The sequence below is a fragment of the Sprattus sprattus genome (genome assembly GCF_963457725.1).
Source record: "Sprattus sprattus genome assembly, chromosome: 5".
NCBI classification, from domain to species: Eukaryota; Metazoa; Chordata; class Actinopteri; order Clupeiformes; family Clupeidae; genus Sprattus; species Sprattus sprattus.
In genome coordinates this window covers 6,941,014-6,960,722 of record NC_137924.1, presented here as the reverse complement: position 1 = coordinate 6,960,722, position 19,709 = coordinate 6,941,014, and the positions used below count along the sequence as shown (strand labels likewise).

Genomic DNA, 19,709 nt, shown 5'->3' with positions numbered 1-19,709 from the left:
CTTTGTCAAAACGAAATGTTCAGTACAAAATCAACCGCATTCGATGTAATCTACTATAAAGATTTTTAACTTTGGCTTCAAAGAAGTGCGTCCCACTGTGCTAATCACTGGGTATCACTGATAACGATAATAAGGCACTGACGATGAAAAGATAGCGCCTTGGAAGCATTCTCTACATAGAGACCAATCGGCAGACACACCTGCAGGAGCATGTAATAGCTGTAGATACGTGAAGAATAGAAGTGCCCATTGAAAAGTAAAAGCAGTACATTGGAGAAAGATGCCAGAAAGAAATCAAGAGAAGAAAAAATAAATCTGTCATCCACACAAACACCTATGCATGAGGAAACAGTCTTCATCCCCCGCAGCAAAACACCGGAACACGAACAAGCAGAAGAGCCAGACAGGAAGCCTTCTCCGAGTTTCAAATTCAGCCTGTCTTTCTCCGAGTTTCAAATTCAGCCTGTCTTTCTCCGAGTTTCAAATTCAGCCTGTCTTTCTCCGAGTTTCAAATTCAGCCTGTCTTTCTCCGAGTTTCAAATTCAGCCTGTCTTTCTAAGAGTTTCAAATTCAGCCTGTCTTTCTAAGAGTTTCAAATTCAGCCTGTCTTTCTCCGAGTTTCAAATTCAGCCTGTCTTTCTCCGAGTTTCAAATTCAGCCTGTCTTTCTAAGAGTTTCAAATTCAGCCTGTCTTTCTCCGAGTTTCAAATTCAGCCTGTCTTTCTCCGAGTTTCAAATTCAGCCTGTCTTTCTCCGAGTTTCAAATTCAGCCTGGCTTTCTTTGTGGAACACAGGGACTGGGTGATTTGATTGTTCTGAACGCTTGTCTGATTTAGATTGTATTTTTCTACATGTGTGTGTGTTCAGCTAACTTCTTTTGGGGAGTTGAATGAGTGATTAAGATCTGAGGAATTGAAAAATATATATATATTAAAAAAAAGAGTTGTAGAATGATATTTGCAATGTCAGTCATTCTGTTAAAAACAAGTAGCTGTGTTTATACAGAAAAGGTACTTTCATTTCAGCATGAAGTTATTAGTGTTGTTCATCTTACAGTTATTGCTCTTTTATGTGCTCGAAGCATTAGAGCAGATTCCTTGCATAAGCATCTCAGGAAACAAAATATATTCCTGCTCATTTTACCTCTCAGTTCAAAATGATCACTTAATGCTGCTCCTGGATGCATCTTACTGTACGGCACTGTCTTAGCAGTGTCTTTTGAACAGCTGCCAGATATGGCCGCTTAGACAGACAAATGGTCTGCTTGTTGTCATTGAGTAGCACTGGAATAAATGGGGGTCATCCATTTTTTGTCATTTTCAGGTGAGCATCTGCGCATATGCTCCCAGGAGAAGACCTGCTGCTCGGCAGAGATGGAGGACACGTTCAGCCAAAAGAGCAAAACAGACGTGGAGAATCAGCTTGATGGAATAAGTGAAGACCTTAGAGCCACATTTGTGTCTCGGCAGAAACGGTTTGATGGTAAGATGCAAAGGCAAATATCACTTTTCACATGTCCTAAGTGCATTATTTGCTTTTAATGTATTTCACGATTAAGAGCCAGTGTTTTTATTGATTTTTTATTATATAATGGGGATGATTGACAAGCCACAAATAGTTTTTTCTGTTGTTCACTCCTCCCTGTTGCTCAAAGCAGTGTACTTAGTGTACATGGCTGGATAGACACAGGACTACATCGAGCATTATGAGGCTACTCCTCGAAATGAGTGGCCTTTATTCAGTGCTGTCCTAACACCAGCGTGAAGGATAGGGGCATGCGTGGAGGAAGGGCCTTTATTCAGTGCTGTCCTAACACCAGCGTGAAGGATAGGGGCATGCGTGGAGGAAGGGCTTCAGAGCTCATAGCTGAACATGTTTCATGTGTATCTTTGAGAGCAGAAGCTTTGATGTGAGGCATTCCTATAAACAGTTAGACTTAGTTTAAGATAGAAACATTACACAACTCCCCCCACCAAATCCACCAAATCATGATGTGCATGATGGTATATACAAAATACATGGTGTGTAGGGCACACATTTGTCAACCTATAGTAGCGGCAGTCCTATAGCTGAGCAGTGTAGGCCAATGTTACATATTTCCAAGTGCTTAGACACTTTAGTTTCAGGACCAGAATGCTGGAAGAGTTCACCTTCACTGTATTCTGACATTAGTATATTTTACTCATTTTGGTTAAAAAGAATGATAGTAATAATTTGCACCTCTGGATGATATGTGACTTGTGTACAATAGACAGTGTCATATATCTGATAGTGGCTAATCAGCTTAGCTACAATGCATATTAGGCACCAGTGCACACTATAGAGGAACATATACATAAGGAATATCCTGCAGGCGTCTGCAGTTTAAACTCAGGTCATTTTTCATGCAGCAAAACGCAATAATCAAAGAGCCATATTAGAGTTGACTTTTATCATCGGCAATACCACTGAGAGGATTTACAGTTTCATTCAGAAAACTAGAATGCGTTTCGTGAACGAACTGCGAGAGTGTGCTTGCTCTGTTTTTCTCTCATGTTTGCTTGTTTATTGTGAAAGGGTTTAGTGTGTTCGTTGGCATAAAAAGTTAGTCTTCTCTTATAAGCCTAGTTAGTACATCTGATTAGAGCTAGCAACCATGAATTGCAGATTAAGGGGTCCCCTATCAGTGTTCATTTTGGCAGCTATTTTAGATTCAGTCTTAAGACAAAAATGCATATTAGTTTTAGTCACATTTAGTCATAGTTATCCTTCTTAGTTTCAGTGTAGTTTTCGAAAACTGAGCACACTACAATAGCTACGCTGTGTCCAGGTACATCCTCAAACGTTTTTCAGGTAACCTAATGGTTCAAGGTCTCTCATGAATCATTACTCCCAGGACACGGGTTAATGTTAACTCACGCTATCGGTCCTCTCCAACCACATTAGCAACAAAATAAACTGGTGAGCTAACAAGGTAACCATTCTTTCAGTATAAGCTACTTTTGCATATCTACAACGTATAGGTCTAGGTAGCTTACGTTTAGCCCCGTACTCAGATATTACAGCTGCTTAACACAGCTAGGATAGCTAACGTTACCTAGTAGGAATACAAGCCTTAACCCACTATATCCACACAACTAAATTCATGAATTACTTAAAAGGTTTACTTCACAACTTGAATTAAGGAAAAGTATCCCCTGTTACGGCTAGCTGAAACTGCCAGTGGATACTCCCATGGATGGGAGACGTTAGCTGCTACGGCTAACACCATCAGTTTCCATTAAAATTTCAGTCAGTACACTGAAAATGCTGCCATTCAACTCACCTTAACGAAGTGGAAATACGGTAGCTAGGTTAGAAACTGTAGTTACTCTTATTCTTTTTCAAAGTTGAATTGAGAGGGACTGAGAGACGAGGTTCCTTGAATTTGGCGCAGGTGTCAGTGAAGCACAGCTGCAAGCCAGTTTATTGACCCTATTATGATGTCATCATGGCAGAGCGCTCTGCCATGCAAGTCTATGGGGGAAAAAGGTGATGAAAAAAGAGGAATAAAAAAGGAGTGGCAAGGAGTACCGCCACGAAAAGTCAAAGCAACCTGCACCGGATCGGGCCGGACGTTTTGGTGTTTGAATGGCGTCTCCAGCTCAATCGGGCGAGGAGTAGTTAGCTGCAAGAAAAACGGGGAGAATAAATAAAGAAAACTTGACGATAACAATACTGTGCTTCCCTTCGGGCAAGCACACTAATTACATTAAATTACAATACATTTGCAAATTACTATTGTAATTTCACCAACTGAATGTTATGTAGTACATATTATTTTAACAAGAGTTTGTGAGCACATCTTAAAAACTCCCTTGAAGGTTTTAGAGAACTACTGCCCTTCTCCTTACTCCATACATGTTGTTTTTTAATATATCGTACCTTTAAACCTAAATCTCCAACAGTGTGGACATTTCTGATTCATAAAGCTATATAAACATTGCCTTAAAGTGAGGTGTCGCAAATACCTCCATAGAGGTTCTACAAATTAAACTATGAACTAAAGCAAGAGTTCTCAGCACTTTGCAAACATGTGCTTTAATGCTGGTGATTTGGTGTTACTTACCCAAAATGGTGTCTACACTGGCTTGTGGCAAATGCTACCAGTTTGTAAGATATGTAGTCAGTGGAAAAGAAACAGGGCCAGGGTTAAGTACTTTTTTTTGCACTATGTACTTTAAAACCCTTAATTACTCAACTTTGAATGCAAGGCTATCTCAAATAAAGTCTAAGCATGTGTGTTGAGATTGAGGCTTTAAAGCTGAAGTCTTGGGGAATGTTATATATTGGGCTTTGCTTATATGTCCCTACAAGAAATTCTTCTCAATGATGAGATGTCAAATGTAAAAGAGTAACCAGATATGATGTTCATTTATGCCTCATCTTGAAACCATGCTGTGTGTTTTGTACTGTATGCAGAAATAGTGAAATTGCTGGTTTCCCAAAGTTACCAGGCAACGCCGCCTGGGTGGGGAGGTGAACGGGATGTCAGTGTGGCTCAGATGTGGTCATAAGTGGGGTTAGTCCAGCACTTAAGCAAATGGCTGGAGACACCACGCACCTCAGGGGGAAGGCTGTCACTCTGCATAATTTATTGTGTGTCAGGGTGGATGCTATGTGCACATGTCGTGCCACCGGACCAACTGCAGCTGGTTCAAGTGTAGCGGTTCATCAGGAGGTATATAACATTGTTTCTGGAGTTAGTCTGCTAGTCTTCCCTCAGTCAAGGTAATCTTGTTACTGGCATCCTAAAGTCTGAATGACCACAGGCAGTGTGTTAGGTAAAAGACTGAGTGGTTTCAACACTGGACTTTTGAAAGGTTTTTTAAAATGTAAAGAGGTTTTGTCTCATAACCTTCTCTCTGGGACCTCTTGAGTCTCCATGGTAATTATCATCCTTGAATGATGCAGTACTCTAAGGCCTTAGCGTACGTCAGAGTAACTGCATATTTCTCGATGTAGAGAAAAACTTGTATTATAAAACCATGGCTTTCTTGTTGTAGATACACAGTGGTAGAAGATGTCGAAGCGTCCTTAAGCAAGACACTGAACCCCTAAATGCTCCTGATGTGCAGTGTGCCATCAGTGTAAATGTGTATACATGTGTAAGTCGCTTTGGATAAAAGCGTCTGCTAAATGACTTAATGTAAATGTAAATGTAAGATATAAAATAACAGCTATACGGTTTACCCCAACTTAATTTTCATCTGCAGCAATGCTCTCAAAATAGATGCTTGTTTCTGTGGTTCTGAGAATCTCATGTCCATGAAGCATAAGACACATGTAGAAGGAGATCTAAACAAGATGTGGGCTGGCCCCATACGTTTCTGCACCAAGCGCAAGTATGGCAGCATGTTAATTGTATCATCACTTGGTGTTGTATTGATTTTGGGTGCTGTTCAGTATGTATTCAGCTGGTGGTCTCCCACACAGTCAGCAGCCTGCTTGTGTGCAGCTCGAGCTGTGATCCTTACCGTTACTGATAGGGAAGGCCCACGCAAACCTGACTCCACTGTGCAGAGGCCAGCGTAATGGCACCAAGGCTACCTTTACTTCGAGGCCAGAGAGATACTTCATCTGAAGCCAGAGAAGCCTTTGATATGTCTGCCGCCGTTGCTATAGTGCGTCGTCTTGAGACATGAGGTCCAGCTGGTTCTGTGGTTTACCTCTACAGACAGCCTCTTTGGTCCCATGCACTGCCCAAATGATGAAGAGCAGTCTCAAGCCTCTCAGTTCGCTAATGAAAGGAGCGCTCCTAATGATGAGTGTGTGCTTGACGCTCCACTTACAGAGGCTGTTGCCTGATACGAGTCGATTTAATCAGATGAATATTAGCCATATGCTCTGTTTGGGAAAAGTGCCGTTAAAATGTTGAGTGCTTTACCTCATATCTGACGGTATGAAAATACTGCATGGCACACACACACACACACACACACACACACACACACACACACACACACACACACACACACACACACACACACACACACACACATACACACATGCAGGCACAGACACATGTACAAACACACATAAGCACACCAAATGTTATTCCTTGCTGTGTTTACTTGTAAACTCTGTTAGATTATTAAGGATTGTGGCAACCTTCTGCTCACTGCCCAGATTATTAAAGCACCTCACACACACACACACACACACACACACACACACACACACACACACACACACACACACACACACACACACACACACACACACACACACACACACACACACACACGGCACAGTGCTCACTTTCCTTCAGCTAGGTAGACGGCACATGCCTGGCGATAAAGAAGTTCCTGATTGACAAGAGCTTTAGGATGCTTCCCTCCTGACAGGAAAAGTGAGGGTTTCGTGTGGAGGCATTAAAGATAGAAAAGGCATCCATGCATGCCAAACAACGTGCCCTAAATCCTGAAGCGATGAAACGCGCACTAGGGGAGGCAGACACACACACACACACACACACACACACACACACTCGGGAGGCAGACGCACCTCTGCGAGGCTCGCTGACTTTAATCCTGCAGGATGGGACCCGACCGCGCTCTATGGCTGGGAACAATATGGACAACGCAGGCAAGAGGCTTAGCATGACAGTGATCCCACTGTACCGTAAGCTGGTTGTCTAGGTAAACAGTACACGCCAGCTGTGAAAAAGAGAGCGGTGACTCACTAGGAAACTGAAACACTTACGACTTGATTTGACACCAGAAATGGGCGTCTTGAAGTGCTGGTGCTCGTCCTCGGATGCGCTGTAATTGTCGGGCTAAAAGCACTGGCTAATTATGAAGAGTGAACTGGTGTCAGACTAGATAGTTTGAAAAACTAAATGGTCAAAAGTACAAAAATGTAAGCTTAGTACCACTATCTCCATGGGCCTTTGCAGTCCAGCATACATGCCCTGGCCGCCAGTGAATCTGGTTGATGATTTGACTTTAAATTATAAATGCATTATAAAAAGCTGTCTGTGCATTCAAAAAGAGAAAGATTGCCTTTGAGGTTTGTGTGTGAGAAACAGAAGCAAAGACCTTGTCTATATTCAACGTTATATCAATTATTAATCATGTAGAATTCCATATGGCCATGCAGTCGGCGGTAGCACTATTATTTCATATATTATCCTTATTTCTTGAGTGCAGTCAGGTGAAAGAGGAATATTTTTTTTAGATGTGAAGGTCTTGTGGAAAGCAACATGCATATTTGATTTTAGTCAGGGCATGGAAGTTAGTGCTGGATTTGGATTCATTGATAAGGTTAATTCAATAATCATGAAATACTTATGACATTTTCTAGGTATAGTTACATTAGGGCATTAGTTACATTAGAACATATTCTTCTGTTAAATTACTTATAAATTAATATGCTGCTTAATTTGGAAAATTTGGAAAATTTTAAAGTAGTGAATGATAAATCAGTTCTCTCAGTCAGACAGTCTCTCTGCTAATGTGTTATTCTCCGACGTGTGGGAAGTGTGCAGAGTGGAGGGTTTCAAGGTAAACGGCTCACCTTGAGAACATTTGAACAACTTTGCTTTATTATTATCTCTGCTATGCACACACACATGCTTTGATGGTTGATCACCATATCTGGGAGACTGCCTTGTATTAAATGTTCAGCAGCGTGTGACTCACTGCTGGTCAGATCTCTGGAGATGTGTCTGTAATTAACCGCAGCCTGCGGGGCCCTGTTTCACACTCAGTCACTCCAACATACTCTCACACAGTAGGACCTATGGAAATACTGCCTGGTACACACACACACACACACACACAGACAGACACACACAGACAGACACACACACACACACACACACACACACACACACACACACACACACACACACACACACACACACACACTATTTCACACTCAGTCACTCCACCATATTCTCACCCAGTAGGACCTCGCCGCCATTACTGACTTCCTCTGTTTATTTTCATATACTCTTCTGAAGGTTACCATATGGGTCTCTGGCATCCCACGAACACACTCGCTCCAGTCCTTCTCATTAGCATCTTCGAGTTTGTCACGTGTCACTTAATTCCTAGCACAGTATAAAGGGCGACAGTGGTACATGAGGTAGTGAAGTCGTCCAGTAATCAGAAGGTTGCTAGTTCGATTCCCTGTCGAAGTGTCCTTGAGCAAGTGTCTCCTTGAGGAAGACACTGAACCCCTAATTGCTCCTGATGTGCAGTGTGCCATCAGTGTAAATGTAAAATGTGTATAAATCCTTGAAAGTCGCTTTGGATAAAAGTGTCTGCTAAATGACTAAATGTAAAACGTAAAGGGATAGTCAGATTAGGAAGATTTCTGCCTAGCCAGGATGGACAGATAGATTTTGTTGTGCTGGCATCTGTTGTTTCTGCACTGGTAGATCAATAAAGCATCACACACACCTTTCTTATTTAAATCTTTTTAAGCTTTAATGAGGGACAAGAACACAACATTTGGAATGCCCTCTTACACATGGCTTAAATAAATCGGTTAGTGTTTCTCAGGTTTGCTTTTAGTGGTTTTGATATATTTGTATTGCACTGTAACTAGGGCATTCTCGGATCCTCAGAATTAATCAAATGCTGACAGTTCTACAGGAGAATAGTTTCCTGCCATTAAATTGCCCACACAGACCACAGATCAGCTGCAGGGCAGTCAATATAAATCAAAATAACTTGAAATCATAACTGAATGCAATGTTCTTCTTCCTTTTGATTTATGGAGAACTGTAGCATATCTTGAAATCTTTATTAAGTTATGTTGTGTATGATCCTTATTATGAGTCAATGTCTAATATATACAGTATACATATGTACATGTATATATTCATCATTAAGGTAATCATTGCCTTAATTAGCATGAAGATCATTTATTGGTACCTGTCTGAAGAGGCACTCCATTGCACCTCATAACGTCAACTTAATGGGTAAAATATAATGAATCATGATGTATGAAAAAGCATGTCGACATTGTTATGAAGAATTTAATAACTGAACTGATACTAATGATTAATTCAAAAGGTAAACAACATTGAGAGATTGGGTACATAATTAGACCTGTTTATTATTGAACTTATTTGCCACACAACTTTAGCTACTGGAAAACATACAGTATTTTATGGACCTTTACAGTTTACAGAACAATAAACCAGTTGAAATGTAGACGCATTGCTACTGCAAAGTAACCCTTTTAATATGTAGTTGCACCACTTCATCAACTACACCACTGCAGGTTCATATCAAATAGGATTTTGAATGACCGAGAAATTCATGTCACACTGTCTTCCATGTTTTGCAAAGCCAATCAGCTGATGTAGGGTGATGTTAAGTGAAAAATTATAATACTAATACTAAGTTTAGGGTGAGATTCCTGAATCATTGAATTGAAAATGCCCAGCATGAAATGTATCAGACACATGAAGTAGAACTTTCTATGAGTAGTGGGGATGAAGTGGTTTTGCATGTTTCTATGACAGTACAAGCACTGCAACATTCACATAAATGTTCTTCCTCTCTGACCACCACAGAGTTTTTCCTGGAGCTTCTGGAGAACACGGAGAGGTCTCTGAATGAGATGTTTGTGCGGACATACGGCAAGCCCTACATGCAGAACGCGGAGGTATTTCAGAACCTGTTCACGGAGCTGAAGCGCTACTACAAGGGCGGCAACGTCAACCTGGAGGAAATGCTTAACGACTTTTGGACGCGGCTGTTGGAGCGCATGTTCAAGCTTCTCAACTCCCAGTACGTGATCACCGAGGACTACCTGGAATGTATCAACAAGTACACGGACCAGCTCAAGCCCTTTGGAGACGTGCCCAAGAAGCTGAAATCTCAGGTTACGAGGGCCTTCGTCGCAGCACGCACATTCGTCCAGGGCCTCACAGTCGGGAGGGAGGTGGCTAACAGGGTGTCCAAGGTAGGCCATGCTGGTATTCATTTGTTTTAACAGAGATGTTAAGTCTCCTTGCTTTTTTCAAGTTAACCATCGCAATAAAACTAGCTGTAAGAGAAGACAGGCTTAGTGAGAGTATGTATGCAAATAATGCATTCAGTCTCCGAAGGTCTGTTTGAATGGTTCATATGTGGTGTGAGCTGAACATCGTCTTGCCACCCGTGTTGAGGAGATTTGATATGATTTTGAGGCTTTTTTTCATTTCCTTTCAATATGTGCCTTCACTCCTCGGCGAGCCAGACAGGCCTGCTGAAAAACATGCTCTGGTTTTCAGCTTGTGCAAACCTACTGAAGGTCACCATTCTGAATTCAGTCTGTTGTGTGTTCCCTCCCAGAAGGAACAGAGAGTTTTTCTGTGCTAGACTCTTCCAGCTGACTCACCAGCTCTAGTCTCCCCTACCAGCTCATGGGCCACAACACTGGCACAGACACTAAAGATCCTGTTCTCTGTGTTGTGGTGACTTCAGTGTGTCTCTGTTGCGTCCGATGAGAATACCACGAGGTATCAAAAATGGCAAAGTGGCATCAGCAGTTTGCAGGATATTTCAGCAGAGTTTATTGTATATTCTTAAAAATACAACAGAGAACTATTTCGAAAGGATTCTAACCTAAAATACCTGCGCGCCACATTTTAAACCCAACTTGACCCTCCCACTAATGCTATGAGTGGCTGTCTATTCCACCAATAAAATCTAAGACCTCCCAGTTGACTCCACCAATCAGAAACCTAACATAGTACCTTGTAAAAACACCCCTTATTCATTAAATGCCCGTAAAACCCCTTATCCATTATTCAAATAATTCTTAACTTTAAACTGAATTAACTTTAAACCCATACAAAATGATCTACTGAAAGTAATAACATTCCTACATCTCCTGTATTGTCTGTGGGTCCTGTAACTCTCAGAAAACGGGACCTCAGGTGGCCACCGAGCGAAATCATTTGGCCTCTGCTCTCCCATAGTCTGCCCACTAAAGCGGTGGCTCTGAGATTGCCACGACTTCATTGGAGCGCTATTCTGTTTGATGTGAGTGAAACTAGCTGAATACAGTAAGCTGGTCCCAGTCCCATTGAATCACCAGGCCAGTAATAGGCACGTGCAGGGGAACCCAGTCCCATGGAATCACCAGGCCAGTAATAGGCACGTGCAGTGGAACCCAGTCCCATGGAATCACCACGGCCAGTAATAGGCACGTGCAGTGGCAGGATAAAAGGGACGGCTCAGATATTAGCCTCTTGAACTAAATGGAATTTCCGATGAGTTTGGTTATTCCCTTTCATCGTGCTTGAGGTTCATTACGGGTTTCGACATAATGTGCTCTTGTTGACTAATCGAGAATATCCACACTCTTCTGCAAAACTCTTCTGCAGATGATTGTTTGACCTACATGTGATAACAGGAAAATAAAATAGAAATAGACAATGTATTTGTCAAATGGTTCATGTTTAAAAATGCAGACAGGATATGAAATATCTGACCCAAATAATTGTAAACCATAATATGAATGTGTCATTTACTTAACTTAAACTTAAACATTAATAATTCGGATAGATTTGGAAACTTAAATTACTTAACGGCTCCAACAAGGCATGCATTATGAACGACATTTCTGAAGGATGGAAACAGGGTTATGCATATAGTGCATAGGTGTTGTTTTATAAATAGTGTTCCCAGATCTGGGTTTACTTTTAGAAGCCACCACATGCCATTTCCTCAGAAAGTAGGGTCTGAGGTCACCAGTCTGAGACTGTATTTAAGACAGATGTAACACATGGATGTAAATTGTTTGGAACTGGCAGGACAGACAGATGGTGGGTATATGTGTGTTGTGTTGTGATGCTGAATGACCTCAGACTAGGGACGGAGTCTGGAGTGGAGACTGGTGCCATGGAGATCCCAGAGCTTTGCAGCTTCACTGGCCTCATGACAATCATTAGCGCAGGGTTGCTGTTAGACCTGCTTTGCATGTAAAGGCTTCAGTTACTCATCCCAAGCTGGACAAAGGCCTGATTCTAATAATAGGAGCTCATCTGATGAGGCCTAGAGCATGTAATTACAACATTACCTGGGCTTCAAGTGCTCCCAGATGCAAACTTAGAGCACCGCTGTTCAATCGATGCTAATTGTTAAAGGAAAGTAGAGGAGGCAATACGGCATCATATTGTGCATCCATCAGCAATAAAATCCTTTTAATAGTACATCTAGGTTTTAAGTTTAAGAGTGGCTCAATATTAGTTAAACATAAGGTCAGTGTGAAGTCGTTGTTATACGATTGGTAGAATAACTGAAAGGCCTATGCATGACTTGCTTGTGGGGCTCTTAGAATTACCATAAACAATATGTTCCTGTGCAACTATCATGAAGGCTGCATATTTGAATGCATATAATAAAAGTTGATATAAAAAAAAGAATTCAGTTTTGTGTCTGCACACCCTGAAGCTCAGGCTTTGTTCTCCTTTGTCATGTTGCCAAGGTAGCCACCAATCCTGCCGCTGTGTTGCGTACCACTTTATCTCATCTGGAACGAATCACAAGCGTGGTTACTAAATATATAATGGAAGACTGTTGAAGTGACTTAATTACATAGCAGCTTTGTTACGCCTGACTGCCTTAACTCTCAGTCCACTTGTATGGGTGTCATCTCTGGACATCATTGGGTCTTGGATACATTCCACAGTGTTCTGTACACACCACACTACAACAAGCTACAATGCGAAGCATCATTTGATGTACGAGGGATGCACACATCTGTCAGGACGTGTTTATTTGATCCTTTCTTCCTGCCTGTCTCTGAGGAGCCGGCTGATGTAGTTGTCTGCTCCCACTGAGCGGATGCCCACTTGTGGGCTTAAGAGAGGCAGACATTAAAGGGATGGAGAGGCTGCAAATGCAAACTTGCAGCAGACACGGCCCTTTCATTGTACCTCTCTCTGTGGAGGAGAACCTTTATGCTGTCTCCTTCAAGCCTGCGGTACAGGATGTGCTGTGGAGCTCGTCCACAATATTATTGTGCAGCATAGGTACTGGTGAAAGATTGTGTGCTTCACATAAAACTGCAACCTGATATGTATATATCACAAGTTATCACTGCAACCTGATATGTATATATCACAAGTTATCTCTGAAACCTGATATGTATATATCACAAGTTATCACTGAAACCTGATATGTATATATCACAAGTTATCACTGAAACCTGATATGTATATATCACAAGTTATCTCTGAAACCTGATATGTATATATCACAAGTTATCACTGAAACCTGATATGTATATATCACAAGTTATCTCTGAAACCTAATATTTACGTATATATCACAAGGTATCTCTGAAACCTGATATGTATATATCACAAGTTATCTCTGCAACCTGATATGTATATATCACAACTTATCTCTGCAACCTGATATGTGTATATCACAAGTTATCTCTGCAACCTGATATGTATATATCACAAGTTATCTCTGCAACCTGATATGTATATATCACAAGTTATCTCTGAAACGTTATATGTAGTATACTATATCACAAGCTAATGAAAGATGTTTTCACTGTCGAACATCTGAGGCCATTTGAGGACATACGCCTGTGACATACACATCTGAAGGATACTCTGGTCTAAGATATTATAAAATAATCTGTTGTTATTAAAATCTTAAAGACAATCAAGGCTTTTATTACACCATATCCCCCATGTTCCTGACTGCTGTAAATTGTGTGTACACTTAATTCCACAAACACCCATGTTTGCCGTTGGCTGCTGTCTAGGTGAACATGGTCAAATAAGCTGGTGTTATTTACTGCCTGAAGAACAAAAGTAATCTCTTGAAAAATAGCCTGGTATATACATGACAGGCGGTGTGTGCCTTACTCTCATAAATAACCACCTCTGAGGAGACAGTTGGGTTGGTAATATAACTCTGCTTGTTACACCACTTAATTTATCTTTCCACCTTCAACTAAAGTCTCCAAAGTCTAGAGGAAATGAGAGTTAATCATCCCATTGTTCTATAAAAATGTAAATATAGCAAAGGTCTTTCCGGTTCATATTGCCCGTCTAAGGCACATTCGGTGTTCTGAGCTGGTTGCTGGCACTGGTACTGTCTGCTCAAACAGTCTGGGTTGTTGGAGAATCTCACAGTTGACTGTTTTTTGTGTGTTTTGGGGGTGTTGGTATGTGCACCTGTGACTCATGATGACATGATAAAACCCCACCTATAAGTTGTGGCTACATCTTGCTTGGTCGTGAAAGTGGGTAGTTGTGTGTTCCTATTTTTGCCCATGGTCACAGCATGTAGCCTAGGCAAAGGCATAGCAGCAGAAGAAAAATGCATGTCTTTGCAACTCATTGTACAGTTGAAGGAAGCTGAAACAAAGCATTATGTGTAGTCTGCAGCTAAAGCATCCTCATATCTCAAATATTCATAAATATCTATGAGCAAGAAGCTTCTTTTTAAAGTCATGGTATGCATTTAAGTTGTCCAAGATATAATTAGGAGATGGAGTGTGTTCAAAAAGAGACTTTCTCCAGTAGAATTCCAATCGTGAACAATTCCGTTCAATTCAGCCCTTTTATGTTCCTGATTTAAGATCTGAGTACATTGCACCCCATGTATGCGCTCCTTATCAGTCAGATAGTAATCCCTAGCCCCTCCAGCCTTTGACCAGCTACTGTGAAGAATATAGAATATATATATATATATATTTATATATATACTCTGTAGAAGATATACCATATCCTATTTGATTTTGAACATGCACATACTTGTTTTATAAAAATGCCCTTTGGGGTTCAATGGTCCAATTTGCCCAAAATGAAATAGATTTCCCTTTAATCAGTACTTCTTGGAAAAAAGATAATCACACACCACCTCGATCACCTCAGGAGGAAAGTCAAATTAAAAGAGTGTATTGTGATTTCAGGCGTACTAACTACAATGCGTTCACACAGCTTCATTCCAAAGAAAAGTCATTGAATTGCCAACACTAGAAACCATATTGACTTTGTTGTGACCATGTTTGACTGTTTCATCACTGACACATGTCTTCATCTTCTGTCATAGGTGACCATGTCCCCGGCTTGCCTCAAGGCACTCACAAAACTGCTCTACTGTCCTTACTGCCAAGGCGTGCCGTCAGCCAAGCCCTGCAAGAACTACTGTCTGAACGTGATGAAGGGCTGTCTCGCTAACCAGGCTGATCTGGATCCCGAGTGGAATCAGTTCATTGGTAAGATTATGCCGAGAATCTCTATCACTTACCCCCGCGGTTAAGCTGGAAAAACTTCCAACAGTTTGGAAAAGTTGTTCAAAGTGTGGTGTAGCCAGAGCAGTGTGATTGAACTTGTTTTTTTGAAACGCTTTTATTCATTAGACGCCCGGCTCCATGCTGTGATGGATTGGGGAATTGGGGGATCACTAGGGTCTCTCCGATAGCAATTGAATGGGAGGGGGAGGGGAGTTCAAAGGCACACCCAGATAAGAATCTATCATGACATTTTATTTTTTTTGTGTGTGTAATGCGTTATTCAGAATTGCAATGCATTTAGAAATGTCAGGGCTGTGGAGAGAGCCAACGGAGAGAGAAAGAGAGCATGTTTGCGAGAGAGCCGACGGAGAGAGAGAGAGAGCATGTTTGCGAGAGAGGCGACGGAGAGAGAGAGCATGTTTGCGAGAGAGCCGACGGAGAGAGAGAGAGAGAGAGAGAGCATGTTTGCGAGAGAGCCGACGGAGAGAGAGAGAGAGCGTGTTTTGCGAGCTCCTCTCTGGAGTCTTGTGACTAGAGCCCTGTCAGAGACTAAAGAGGCCTGAGGAAATGGGGCCGTTCGTCTCCAGACAGTGGTGGGATGTCAAAACAGCGCACGATCTCGTGTTCAAAGTCAGATGGTTCTCACTCGGGCCGCAACACTACTCAAGTAAATGGCTGACAGATACATCATTGGACCTTTGTGCGTACTGTGAGGAGCACAACACCAGTCAGGAGACCATGACGTTCATGGGGAGGAGATGTAAAGAATCAGGTCGTATGTGTCTTGGCAGTCATGGACACAGGGGCAAAGCATTGTTAAGTTAAAAGTTAAAGTTAAAAGAGCATGTGGTGTCAGAGATACATTCACTGTAAGAATGCTGATTTAGAATAGGATTGTATTGCCTTGCTTTTATTCCACTGTATGTCATGAAAATGTATTTGCTTTTAATTTTTCATGCTATGTAAGGGATAATGTATTGTCCGGAGGTCATTCTACAAAAATAATTCCCGACGGGGCAAACAACACCCCGACGCGCAGCGGAGGGTGTTGTTTCGTACCGAAGGGAATTATTTTTGGAGAATGACCGACGGACAATACATTATCCCGCTTATTATACGGGTACTTGCCAAAAACGATAGAAGACATTCCTCCAACATACCTCTTTTTAATGATTTAGGTGCCGTTTCATGTGTCCCGTTTAGAAATAAATAGTTCTTCAAGCAAATAGAACTTTGAAGTTTCAGGTGTTGCATAGCAACCCATTACTTGCTGACTTCAAATTACTCTCTACTGTTGCGTTAAAATGACTGGACTTCTGGCGGAATGATATGAAAGATGTGAATTAGAAGTACAAAACCCGTTGCCAATGACAGCGGTGATTATCTTTGGCAGAGGTCTGTTAGCAGGAATTAATGTATGGGTATGACGTAGGGATGGCCCATTCAAATCAACGGTACTTTTTGGAACATTCTGAAGAGCCGTATAATAAGAAACATTATAAACTGTCCTGATAATTGTTATGTTTCTACACTTATAACAAACGAATAACCATGCAGATGAATATAGTTAACGAACTCTTTACTGATAGTTTTAGTTATACACAGGATCACTTCAAGCATCACTGTAAACGGTATCTATACGCAGCTCTGGTAAAACATAGTGCTGCATTACTACACGTAAAATAGGTCCTATAACAAGTAGTTCCTTGAACATAACAATAATAACTCATAATCAGGCAGTGCATCCAGTCTTCTATATAATGGATGCCTTTGGAAAATATGGATGGTTTTCACCACCATCAGACACCACTCGAATAAAATGTCATTTTCATACTATGGAGCTTTGACATTTCACATTCATTAAACCTTTAAAGATTTTCAATTTTGTGTAGGTCAAACCTTAAGGAGAAATTGATCTGCGTTTTAGAACCTTGCATGAATGCGTATCTGCCAGATGACCCAGATGTTATTCTGCTTTAGATTGTCTACGAGCAATGGAGAGGACATCCATGCTTTTTTAGTCATGAACACCACACAATTAAGTGTGCTTGCTCTCTGTTCTGGGGTGTGGATCATTACAAAGATGGTCACCAGTACAATAAGTACAACCTGTATAGTGAATGATTCTTCTGTATCATGCAAGGCAGAGACATAAGTTTGGAAACAGTGCCATCATGTTTGCTTGCTCTATCCTGAGAAAAATGTCTCTGTATCTTGTTGGGAAGACAGAAATAACATGACGCTTTGTAGACAGAAAAGCAGTTTGGCTGGTACATTTCCTGTTGGCTGACTATCACGGAAGAACAGTATGGAGCAGAATCTCAGAGGAGGGGGGGTGCTATAAGAACGAGGAGGAGGAGGGTGCTGGTGGTGGGGTGGGGGGGGGTGGAGTGGGTGGTGGAGTCAATTCAGCCCAGAAGCCAGGAGGAAATCCTTTACAGCTGCGAGCTGAGCTCCTGATGGCAACGATTTATCCCCCAGCGCCTGTGTCTCTCCTGCCAGCCAGGCGCTAGCCGGGGCTCCAGCACACACTGCATTAATACACTGACATAACTTAAACAAAAAAAGGCAGCGATTCACATTAGCCCGCGGTTGACCCCCCAGTCTCCATCCGCGGCCCGGAGAGCAGGAAACAGAGGGACCCTCATGGCCGTGCCAGAAGCAGACCCAAACAGATGTTCAACCGGCGCAGCTGTGTCTCTCCACGCTCAGCCAGCCCACACAAACATGACGTCCCACAGACACACACACACACACACACACACACACACACACACACACACACACACACACACACACACACACACACACACACACACACACACATGACATCCCACAAACATCCATCTCCCTGCAGAATGCTCCTCATTTATGCTACGCTGAGATAGCAGCCAACCCGTGTGCCGGAGCCTGAGCAGACTTTCCCACTGCTCCTCTGGGGTGTGCTTAAAGTACGGCTCTATTCCCGGGCTGAGTTCATCGTGTTATTTGCGAGTAAAAAGCAGTTAAATTGAAGTTGATGAAGAATTTTTTTGTGAATGATGGCGTCAGGAATGTGGCTTTTTTATACAGGTTGGTTATTTTTGACCCAAACACAGACCACAGGCTCTGGAGGCGTACATGGCTGCGACCAACCTACTCATTACTTGCCCGTGGGACATTTTTCGGTTTTATTTATTCCAAAAAAGCAAAATGGTTTGTGTTATTTCTCTCTCAGGTGAAGTGGGGCCAACAATTCTGCGGCACATTCCTTGGGCCTTTGGCGAGCGGTATTGGGGCTGGGAGCGTAGCGCATGGCAGACATATTGAACATTAAATACAGAGCTCAGAGCTCAGAGCTCAGATGGGTCTCAGAGGGCACAGACCTCCAGCAATGAGCATGCAGGAATCGATCTGTCAGGGGGATGGATTGGAAGTAGCCTGCAAATGCCAAAATGGCCAGGGCCGGCCTTGGCAAAAAAAAATAGATCCACTGTTCCTTTAGATACGTGTGAGGGTGGGAGGACTGGTAACGTTTTTATAAAGCTAAAATCAAAGGCTTTGCAACGGTTCTGTTTCACTTCCCCCAGAGTACATGTCTAGTGGTTATGTGGACTAAATGGGTGGCCTTTACAAGAATACTCCGAGGCTTGACGTGAACCCAGCTTGTATTTTACTGTTTGCTGGGGACATTTTTAGTAAACCAGTAAAAGTCTAGCCTCGTTAAAAAAAAGGGTATATCCTTGAAGGCTGGTTTCTACTGATTGTAGGATGTTATTATTTTATAATCACTGTAAATCGTCAGTTACACCGCAGCAGACGTCTTGATGTCAGGACCTGGCAGGGTGGAAGTCTATGGGAATGGATATTTTCTGACAGCCGGGGACAAATTCACTAAGATTCTTCACGCCGATAATGATTAATGTTGCAAATCACCTTCTGGCAGTGGATCATCTGTTATTTGATAATATTCTCCCGTGAAACCTTGACCCACTTTATCGTGCCCACCGCATTCCTCTATTTTTTCTTCTTCTTCTCTTTTTTTCTCCTTTTTTTTACTGGAACACTGCAAGGCTGGCGTGTAGCCTGAGCTGTATTTTCCTCTGCGAGCCACCTTGCTCCACCCAGGCCAAGTCACCGCTAATATGCTCATTATCACACTGCTCTAAATACGGCTTATTGTCGTCCTCTAGGCGGTCCTTTGTCACCGGGATGTAAGGGGATCTGCATTGATTTTATTTGCTCATTCCATTTTAATTGCCTGATTTGTTTCATCAAGTAACAGGACCTTGCTACGGCCTGACAATTCACCAAAATGCAAGCCTAATAACATTTCCTGTCCTTTGGTGGGAAGTCTCATGAATAAGATATATGCTTGATAAAAACAGCCCCCCCCCCCCCACACACACACACACACACACAAAAAGTCTCTGTAGAGGACCTCCAAAGGGCTTCATAACTTCTGAAAGGGATCTCGCACGGCAAACAGGATTACTCTGTCT

General features: G+C 42.1%; 1 protein-coding gene across 1 annotated transcript in view; it reads left to right on the top strand.

Annotated features, from left to right (window-relative positions):
- The window catches only part of gpc6b (glypican 6b), a 70,475-nt gene that overhangs the window by 14,180 nt on the left and 36,586 nt on the right, over window positions 1-19,709 (top strand). The window contains exons 2-4 of the mRNA XM_080838813.1: window positions 1,324-1,482; window positions 9,551-9,942; window positions 15,045-15,210. Of these exons, the coding sequence (XP_080694939.1) occupies window positions 1,324-1,482; window positions 9,551-9,942; window positions 15,045-15,210 (717 nt within the window). The remainder of the gene's footprint in view (window positions 1-1,323; window positions 1,483-9,550; window positions 9,943-15,044; window positions 15,211-19,709) is intronic.